A 10304-nucleotide genomic window follows, 5' to 3' on the forward strand; every position below is an offset into this window, starting at 1 on the left:
TGCACCCACAACCATAGTGATGGCCACTGCATCACACTGCCTTTCACTTCGGGAAGTGGACCCGTATGCTTCACACACTCTTGGTGTCCCTCACATTCCAGCCACCGATACTTCTCCCATTCCAGCATCCCTACAATTCATGCTGGGGTCCCTCACATTCCAGCCACCGATACTTCTCCCATTCCAGCATCCCTACAATTCATGCTGGGGTCCCTCACAGGCTTATCCATCCTTGGGTCCCTTGTATGGCTAGCATAGCTACGTGACCCTCTGATGACCTCACGGCTGGTCTTCACCTCTGACACCATTTGTAGCTAAGGGGAGTAGAATTGCCCTGCCAGGACTCGGACCTAGACTTTCTAGGGTACCATAGTTGGGCTCTGACCACTACATCAAAAAGCCAGGTTTGTCGTCGTAACAGTCAGAATGCACCCACAACCTTAGTGATGGCCACCCCATCACATGTCTGCTTCCTCTATCTCTGTCTCTATCTCTTCTTCTCCTCTTCCTCCTCTAATATACTGGTGTCCATCCAAGGGTCACTCAGACTGCTCACAGGAAAATCAGTGATCTGCTTACTTGCTAAGTAAATGGCTTTACGTGCACACACACACACACACACACTCACTCACTCACTCACTCACTCACTCACTCACTCACTCACTCACTCACTCACTCACTCACTCACTCACTCATGCACGCACGCACGCACGCACACACACACACACACACACACACACACACACACACACACACACACACACACACACACACACACACACACACACACACACACACAGCGTTGAGAACTGTTTTCATAAGGAGGCCTGCCAGTCTACTTATTTAAAGTCCTGAAAATGACTATTTTGGTGTGAACGAGAGCAAAAGAGACAGTGCACCATTTTTGCAAAATTGCTGGAGTAAAAATAAATCATAAGCTGTGTGATTTGACGCTGCTTAGCCATCTTGCATTTATTTGAAGATGAAAGGCAATCCAGTTACTCTTTTTTAATGGAAAAAAGGAAGAGGGAAAAAAAATGCAAAAGAGAGACGTTGACTTAAGGAGTTCCTCTCTGGGTGATGTTTCTTATGAGGTTTAATTCCTTTTCATGTTACTGCTGGGGAAGGGTGCTCATCTGGGTACACAAGCCCAAGGAGTGATGGAGAGTGATGGATGCATGTGGTGGAGTGATGTGAAAGCGAAAACGAAAGAAAAAAGTGAAAGCCCATTGGGAAACTCCAACTCCCATTGTCATTGTGACACAGCACATTTCACACAACGAAATTGCATTTATGCCTCACCCGTGCAAGGGGGCAGCCCTCAGTGGCGCCCCATGGGGAGCAGTGCGGTGGGACGGTACCATGCTCAGGGTACCTCAGTCATGGAGGAGGATGGGGGAGCGCACTGGTTGATTACTCCCCCCACCAACCTGGCGGATCGGGAGTCGAACCGGCAACCTCTGGGATGCAAGTCTGACGCCCTAACCGCTCACCCATGACCAAAGAAATTCGACAGAGAAGAACAATCTCTAGGGGGGAAATGCATTGGCCACGGTGTAGTACGGGGGCGTTGCCTGAGGACACGAGTGGATGGAAAATTAACTCCCTTGCTCATGGTCATTGGTCAGTGGGTGCGATTTTACAATTTCCAATGTTCCACACTCTGACCCTCGCGGAAGTCGCATTGCATGCTTTCCGTACTCCCCTCGCCATCATTTCGTACTACGCTGTTATGACGCAAGTAAGCTCTCCTATATATCTATCTCTCCTTGCCCATGACTGCCCTATGTGGTGGAGCGTTCATCTTAGCAGGGTAAGGGGCTAATGTGCAGTCTCATCCTTGTTGTTTCCATAAAGAGTGTGTGATAAAGTTACCATTCCAACATTGCTGTATACTGTACTTACAGGATAGAGATTATGATGTGAAACAGTCATCTACTATAGGTGGGATGGGGTGGAATTATGCAGAGCAGTGTTCATCTGAGAGCTGGATTAAGGAGGGAGTGGATGGGGGGGGTGGGTGGGGGGGGGTGCTGTGGTGCAGCACGCTAAGCCCCCCACATTTGTGCTTGCATGCCCATTGTCCACCCACGCGGACCCCGGTTCGAGTCCGGCCGGGGTCATTTCCCGATCTTCCCCTGTCTCTCTGTCACATTCCCTTCCTGTCACAATCTTCGACTGTCCTGTCAAATAAAGGCACAAAAGGCACTAAAAATATATAAATAAATAAAAGGAGGGAGTGGATGGCATGGGTCCCGCTAGGGGTCGAGGGAGGTGTTACAGATTTTAAGGGCGCAAACACTGACACCACTGACAGGGGCCCTTAAAGGGGCCCAAAATTCAAATCTTTCATGGGGCCCAAAATTTATTTTGGCGCCCCTGGTGGATGGTGTCAATTTCTCTGCTACTTGGAGTAGGAATTGGTTGAGTCTTCTATCTTCACAGGTTGGAGACTGGAATATAATATATGTATAATGTGGTGTTCCTTGTGCATACATGTAGTGAAAAGCGTCTCCTCCTCTTTGCTGGGTGCAAGCATAGGCGGTATAGGCATAGTTAATCTCTTCTCTATCAGTGGGAATAGTGCTATCATAGTGTGGAGGAGGTTTTAAATTCCCACATTCCCACCCATCTATCTGTAGAGTTTAGCCAAGTCTTACAAAGCCAAACCCGGGGCTGTGCTTCAAATGATTTGATGGACTCCAGGGGGCCTAAATATGTCCCTGTTAACAGCACTGAGCTCGACAAACGTATAGTCTGTGTCACTCACGCCCGCACGCACTAGACACAAAAAAGCAAACTCTCCCTTTCTTGCACTTTCCATCCCACTGTAGAACACACATGGAGAGAGAGAGAGAGAGAGAGAGAGAGAGCTCTCTAGCTCCAATCACGCATATGATTTTCCCCCCTCATAAAGCCTCACACACACACACACACACACACACACACACACACACACACACACACACACACACACACACACACACACACACACACACACACACACACACACACACACACACACAAATGAATGTGCCCTATATGGTGTGGCTTTCTTGACTCACTGGCTACAGCTGTGTGTGTGTGTTTGCGCGTGCTTTCCATTTTTCTTCTAAATAACCTTCACAGCCAAACACACTCACACTCACAGGGCCAGACTCCACGCCCATCGACTGCCAATGATGGAACTGTATGAGAGAGAGAAGAAAGAAAAAAGGGACTACCGGTAAATCATGGTGTGTATGAGAGAGAGAGAGAGAGACAAAGAGAGAGACAAAGAGAGAGAGAGAGAGACAAAGAGAGAGAGAGAGAGAGAGACAAAGAGAGAGACAAAGAGAGAAAAAAGTTCCCTCTACCGGGGAACATAGGACCCTTTAAAAAAAAAAAAAGGCTTCTATGTTCCCCACTGCTTCAAAGTAGACTGCTGCCACATGGCAAATCTGTTGCAATTGTGACAGGTTAGGTTTAGGGATAGTTTTGGTCAGGGCACAAATTGAAAACTTAGAAACATTGCATTACGACAGGTTAGGTTTAGGTATAGTTTTGGGAAGGGCACAATTTGAAAACTTGGAAACATACAATGCGGGGAACTTAGGACCCTTTTTTCAACAAAGGGTTAGCACAAATGTAGGCTACAACTCAGAAACATTCCATTTCTGACAGTTTATAGGATTAGGGATGGTTTTGGGAAGGGCACAATTTGAAAACTTGGAAACATTTTTTTTAGAAAAAGGGTCCTATGTTCCCAGTTCCCATACAAAGACAGGGGAACATAGGACCCGGGGAACATTGGACCCAGGGAACATAGGACCCAGGGAACATAGGTACGCTGCCGTTCAACTCCCCTTTGCTACAAGTACAACCAGAGTTGTATAACATAGAAATGCTCTCACAAATGTAATTACATCACTAATGGGGTGGGGGGGTTGGAGCTGGAAGGTCAACAAAATAAACAAATGAATGATTGGAATAGTACAAAATGTGGGCAATGAATCCTTAATCAATGAAATATTCATGAAATATATTGTTTCATGAAATTCATTTTTTTCATGATATTCTAATAATGTGGCTTGGCACTGTAGATGTTCTTGAGAGTGAGAGATCCTACAGTCAGAGACCGAAAGACAAGGAGAGAGGACAGTGAAGAAAGTGAGAAAACTCAATCCAAGAATCCAAGCTATGGGATCGAGCCACTAGTGCTCTTCTTGTGCAAGGTTGCAACGGGAGAAAACATAGAAAAGAAGAATCGTTGGTGATTTGGTGAGGACCTCGAACTGATTAAGCTTGAGACTAATTAGCCTAATCAAGGGAGAAGTCGCGGTTGATCACCGTCAGCTGTATCGTGTCAGCTGGTTTGCGCGGCAAACTGGAGTGCAGGTGCCTATAATTAGGCTTTGTAGACTAGTTTGACTGTTTGGCAGACAATAGGCCTACTGGAAGCTACAGGCAGACTCTGCTGTGCTCTCTGTAATCAAGCCAAGACGACTTTACTGTGGAAATGTGAGTTCTGAAACGCAGCCGGTAAGCGCTTGTTGTTTCGGAATGTTTAGCGATGGGGTTATGGGGCTGACTTGCGTTCTGCTCGATGCCAGGCACGGCGATTGTGTCTCGCAGTGTTTGCTGATAAAGTAGGCTAATCTCTGTAGCATACCTACCTTGACTTTTTTTTATTAGCAACTTATCTCCGCGCGGCAATTCATGGCGCAACAAGTACCTCACCTCCAAGTGAGAAAATGTGGTCGATGCAGCGCAGCATCATGGCAAGTCTGAGAGCCTTTCTGAGAGGCTACTTTAGCTTAAATGGCCTGCTACACCAGACCAGTAGGGCCTATAGGCATCAGGCATGAGGCAAATTGTTTAATTCACCAGATTCTCTTGGGTCTTCACAGTAGCCAAAGCCTACTTTGAACTAGGCCTACCATAAGATACTTTGTACTTTATAACTCATATAAGGGGAACTTCCATGGAGGATTTTATTTCACATTCATAACACCGATAAAATACTATGGTATAGTAGGCCTATGCTGGAAATCAGGCATCTAAATTAGCTTTATTCATCACCAGCCAATATGACTGTTGGGCTTGTCTTACTACTCAAACATAGCCTACACTCATCACCAGTCAAGTTGGCTAGTAAGTTGTCCTATCTACCAGCCAAACAGAGCATTTGGTCTCTTGGAGGTGTCAAGGAGCTGGAATTGAGTATGAAATTGAGGCATTTGCTGTTTTCTTTTGTTTGTTTTGGCTGTAGAAGGTAGCCTGCATGTAGGCCTACATAATAGGAAAATGTATTTGATAAGCTATACAACCGTGGCAAAAATTGAGACCACTTGTTTTCTTTGGATTTTTTTGAGGTCTAAAAACATTGCATCTTTTGTGTTATTTGACCATATGTAACTGTTGTCAGTAGTTCATAGAATGAAAAAACAATGTTCATTTTACTGAAACGCATACCAATAAGTAGTAAGACAAGAAAAACTGCTAATTTCGAAGTGGTCTCTCAATTTTTGCAGCCGCTGTATATAATACTAAGGCATTCCGTGTGATTTTATGAGTGACAAAAATACAAATTTCAATTATTCAGCATCCTCCCCCCCTACATTTTCTTAGTTTTAATGTTGGGCATTTGTATTTTGATGGTAGTTTGCAACCGATGCTTATGGACTGTCTGTATTTTTTTTAGTGGGGTTGATGTGCTCCCATTGATGATTACAATTGTCATTTTATTTATAGCTCTTTCCTACAATTTCATAAATTACGATGGCCTGTGGTTATTCAGTCTGGTTTGTATTCTAACATTGCAAAGTTTATTTTTGAAGACATGGTTGCACATTTCCTGCATGTTTGCGCATGTTTTTTTCACTTTTCTATGCAACTAATTTCTTTTCTTGTCTGCAGGCACCATCCTTTTTACAAGTTGGGGAAAATGCACAGAGGTCAACCAAATAAAAAACTCAACTAAAAATAAAACGACTACCGCAGAAGATCCACACCACTGAAATCAATAGAAAGGCAAGTCTAATGGAATTCTGTGTTTGTTCACAGTCCTTGTCTTTCAAGTGTGGAAAACCCAGTGCTGATATACACTTGACAGTGAAAAACCAAAGCACCATTGGAAACTGACGACTGCCAGTGCATCCCGGCTGCAACAATGAGCTGTCTACCAGTGATGCAACTGACCAGTGGACAACCTCCTGCTGCCAATGACCAAGATGCAAAGACTCTGTTCACATTACAACCCAACACAGAGAAAACACTTCACATAGGGGCCTGGAGGATAAAGCTCCCCACTTGACATTCAGGAGACTTTAAGCCACTCTTCATGTCCATGCAACTGTCCCGCCCAGCCGTCTTAGACTCCTGAAGCACCTTTTATCCAATAGCTCTCGTACTGCTACTATTGAGGGTGGGGGAGTTCTGAACTTAGACTGTGTGTTGTCCTGGACTGCAGTTTGGTGTTGGGCCTTCAGCTGACTTCAGGAAAGTACTGCAGTGAATGTTTTCTATTGCATTTCTAGTGACATTGTCTCCTGCTTGTGCAGTAATGTCTTTTACTGACTTTGCTGGCTACTGAAGGAACTGCACACCGCATTGCCATTTGGAACTTCAGTAAGGTCTTCAGCACTGGCCTGATATCTGCTATGTTCACAGCTTCTGGAATCCATCACCAATATCAGTCATTGCTCCTCTGGACTTTTCCAACTCCGTTTCCGTAGGGGGTTTGGCATCCATAACTTTCATGCTGTGTATGGCACCCGAGATGGTTTGGCTATCTAGCAGTTGATGCCACTTCTTGGCCTTGGCAGTCCTTCTGGAAGTAGTTCTTCAGCTGTGCTTCAAAGACTGCTCCGCAAATCTTCGCCTTGACTGGGTCACCCTTGTGGTCAAGAGGGTTCAGCTTAGCCTTAGCCTTGGCCTCACGATGACACCGGGCCTACAGCTCCATCGCAGGTACAGCACAGTACTAGTAGAGTAGCGTAGAGAGGTAGACGCTTGGCTTAACAGCTCTCTTCTGGTGAGTGGTTCTCTCACTGTCTCTCAGCAATTTCTGGCCGAAGCACATGTCTTTTATCTTCTTGGTGATGAATTCTGGGTACTGTGGGCATAGTCCCCGGGGGGCTGGTCCTGATGTCCTGGCTGCGGGTTCAGAGTGGTGGTCTGGTCTGCCATTCCTTCGACTTCCTTGGGGAGGGTGGCCCAGCAGGGTCAGTGGAATGCCTTACTGCATAGATGGGGGCGGTGTTGCTAGAGTGTGGAGGAGGGTATTCACTGCAGTGCTCGTCTGGGCTCAGCCGAGGGCACGGCACCCAGTTGCGATTCGGAACGGTGCATGGTTCATGTTCGGGGCTGCGTCTCCAGCAGTGGCAGCAGTGCAGGAGCTGTTGGCCGAAGGGCACTTTGGCGGTCTGGGTGAGTTAGCCAGGGCAGTTGCATGGACATGGGGAGCAGCTGTGGGACTCCTGAGTGTTGGGAGGGGGAATGGGGACAGTGCCTTCATCCGGTACAGTCACTGTCGGCGAGGGGGAGGGTGTAAATTTCCTGGACAGGGCCGTGGAGATTTCAAAAAAGTCGACAACACCATCCACCCCCTCAAAAGACTGCAAGAAATGCCAACACAAGTCAGCCAGTTCTGAAGTCCTGGAGCCAACTTACAGGCCCGAACCTGTTCATCCACAGCAAGTGGCACGCTGCAAGAACAAATGTTGCTGTTGGAGATGTAGTGTGGCTCTGCCACCAAAATGCATTACGGGGACAATTCAACTTCGCAAGAGTGGTCAGCGTGACAAGTCCAAAGGCATTGTCCAGGATGTCCGTGTGAAATGCCCTCCAAGTAGACATGTGAAATTCCCTCCAAGTAGATGTGCTCAAGTGAAGATTCGAAAGCAAACCAAAAAGTCCTGGGTCCCGCAAGGTACCACACTGCATCAGGATATGCGACTACTCTTCGTCCAAGTTAGCAGAAACCACCTGGCCTGATGGGTGCCATCTTCCTGTGTCACTCCATTCCAAGATCGAGTGGGAAGTGTTGCTGCAGGTGGTGTCTGGGCACGGACTCTCTGATTGACAACCTCCATAGGTCCTCGCTGCACTGGATGTGTGGGGTGAGTAAAAAGTCAATGTAATGCCCTTAAGTAGTGAACTTTCAGTGTCACATTGGTGTCAGATGAATACGGATGAAGACTAACAATCTATTTTGACTCTCTCTCTCTCTCTCTCTGTCTCTCTGTCTCTCTGTCTCTCTGTCTCTCTGTCTCTCTGTCTCTCTCTCTCTCTCTCTCTCCAGCTTGGCATGGGCATATGCATCTTCTTCGTGATGGATGAGAGGAGGAACCGACGCATGGCCTCCTCATCGGCTTCTATGTTCACCATGGCACAACTCATGGGAGTGAGTATCACACAGTTGCACACATACACTCACATTGCTCCCGCTTTCTCATAGTTTATAAACAAGTGCGTCAAAATAGGGGGAGAATGTTGGGCTGAGTCACCAGGGCCCACCAGGTACAGTGAGAATAAGTATTTCAAACCTTGCTGATAGTGTTGTTCAGCTTTGGCATGGACATTCTTACTCACCAGATATAAAACCCCATTGAAAATGACCAGCATAACAGTATAAGATCTGAAAGATATGTGACCATAAAATTATTTTGGTCTATCTACTTAAAGAAGACTCAAACTGCTGCACGTGTTGACAACAGTGCTGAATATAGCTGAACTCTGTGCTAAAATATGCACGCCGTGCTTAAGTGCTGTGGACATTCAAAGACAGAACGTTGGAATGTAGCTGCTGCTGGCAGCTTGCGCTGTCTGCGCTATGAAATCAACTGTAGAAAATGCTCCGATTTTGTTGAACTGGATAGATAAAATATTTTTAACGGGAAGCATCATGGGAAGGGGCAAGTCTTTGTGCAATGTCATGAGGCCCAAGTCCAAGTAGAGACTATTGATCAAGGTCACGTCACAAGTCTTTTGACATTTTGTCAAGTTATCATATTATCGATTCGAGTTGGACTTGAGTCCCAGTCACATGACCCAAGTCCATAACTCTGGGGCAGAGTAGAGCACACGTTTCAGGGTTTTGCCTTCGTCAGTGCTGTGTGTGCTCACCTGTGCACCGATGAAGGCAGAACCCTGAAATCTCTGCTCTACTCTGCTTTCAGGAAAAAAACCTTGTGCTTGACATTACTGTCTTCAAAGTTTTTTTTGCATTCAAGCTAATATTCAAGTCTGAACTCTGTTTCTTTCAGATGTTCTACTCTGTAGCTGAAATGAACCCCACCAGATCCTTCACCCCTGTTATGTTCAAGAGGAACTTCATGAACCACTGGGTTAGAAAAATATCTACAATTTTTTGCATTAAAATTGTGCAGTGTTAGGGACTGCTAGTGTGTCAAGAAGTATTCAGTTAAATCAGTCATTACGTTATTTATTGGTGTTTTGCAGAATGTGCCATGCACTGCACGTCTTAAGATTGTTCTGTCTCGCTCCAATGTCTCTGCATCTTACATGTAACTATAATATGGTTTCTGTTCTTCCCTCCTCGTGCAGGTGTACTAGGCAGGTTTCATGATCTGTGGCGCTGTGGGCCCCATCATGTACGACTTCATGCTCTTCCCCCGCACCCTGAAAGGCAGCCGGCCCCTGGATTTGACCCCTCTAGCCAAATAGAACTAATGTAATTGATATGATAGTCTTTAATGTTATTTTCCAGATTTTCTTTTTTGAAATTCTGTCTATAACTTTAAAATGGTAGATCATGCATTCGAAAATAGACTGATCATGTCTTTAGCAGTTGAAAACCAACAAATTCAGCAAGGGTTGAAATACTTTTTTAGTGTGCGAACCTGCTCTCACCCTTGAACTGTTCTATTTGGGTCGACACACATGCTTATTTCTTTACATCCAGGCCGCAACAATATCTTGCTTCCCTACTTTTTCACATTAAAGCTAATACTCAACTATGAACACTATGTTTCAGATGTTCCACACTGGAGCTGAAATGAACCCTGCCAGATCCTTCACCCCTGCTGTGTTCAAGAGGAGCTTAATAAACCACTGGGTAAGAAAAAAGATATGCAAATTATGTATTAAAACGTGCGTATACCCTCCCACTGTTTGTAAACTACTTTCAGGTCAGATATAGAATGATGTAGTCTGCATTGTTTGTGTCAAGAAGTTTTCAATGTGGTCTGCACTGTTGGTGTGTCAAGAAGAATTCCAATTAAATTAGTTTTACAGTATGATACAGTATTGATGTTTTGCAGAATGTGCCATGTAGGCTACTGCATGTCTTAAGGCTGTTC

The 10304-nt window shown here is 45.6% G+C and overlaps 1 protein-coding gene across 1 annotated transcript; it reads left to right on the forward strand.

The window, feature by feature from the left end:
* Positions 1-7589: 7589 nt before the first annotated feature.
* LOC134460558 (lens fiber major intrinsic protein-like) lies at positions 7590-9558 on the forward strand. The gene is made up of 4 exons (XM_063212937.1): positions 7590-8102; positions 8285-8386; positions 9249-9329; positions 9550-9558. The coding sequence occupies exons 1-4, from the start codon at positions 7977-7979 to the stop codon at positions 9556-9558; spliced, it is 318 nt and encodes a 105-aa protein (XP_063069007.1). The 5' UTR covers positions 7590-7976.
* The last annotated feature ends 746 nt before the right edge of the window (positions 9559-10304 follow it).

Source organism: Engraulis encrasicolus, chromosome 13 (assembly GCF_034702125.1).
Source record: "Engraulis encrasicolus isolate BLACKSEA-1 chromosome 13, IST_EnEncr_1.0, whole genome shotgun sequence".
Classification (NCBI taxonomy): Eukaryota; Metazoa; Chordata; class Actinopteri; order Clupeiformes; family Engraulidae; genus Engraulis; species Engraulis encrasicolus.

Bases quoted from the DNA above. Each gene is read 5' to 3' on its own strand.
- LOC134460558 (XM_063212937.1), top strand. From the start codon at position 7,977: ATGGGTGCCATCTTCCTGTGTCACTCCATTCCAAGATCGAGTGGGAAG. The intron at 8,103-8,284 runs GTGAGTAAAAAG...CTCTCTCTCCAG, and splicing joins CGCTGCACTGGATGTGTGGG to CTTGGCATGGGCATATGCAT. The intron at 8,387-9,248 runs GTGAGTATCACA...TGTTTCTTTCAG, and splicing joins CCATGGCACAACTCATGGGA to ATGTTCTACTCTGTAGCTGA.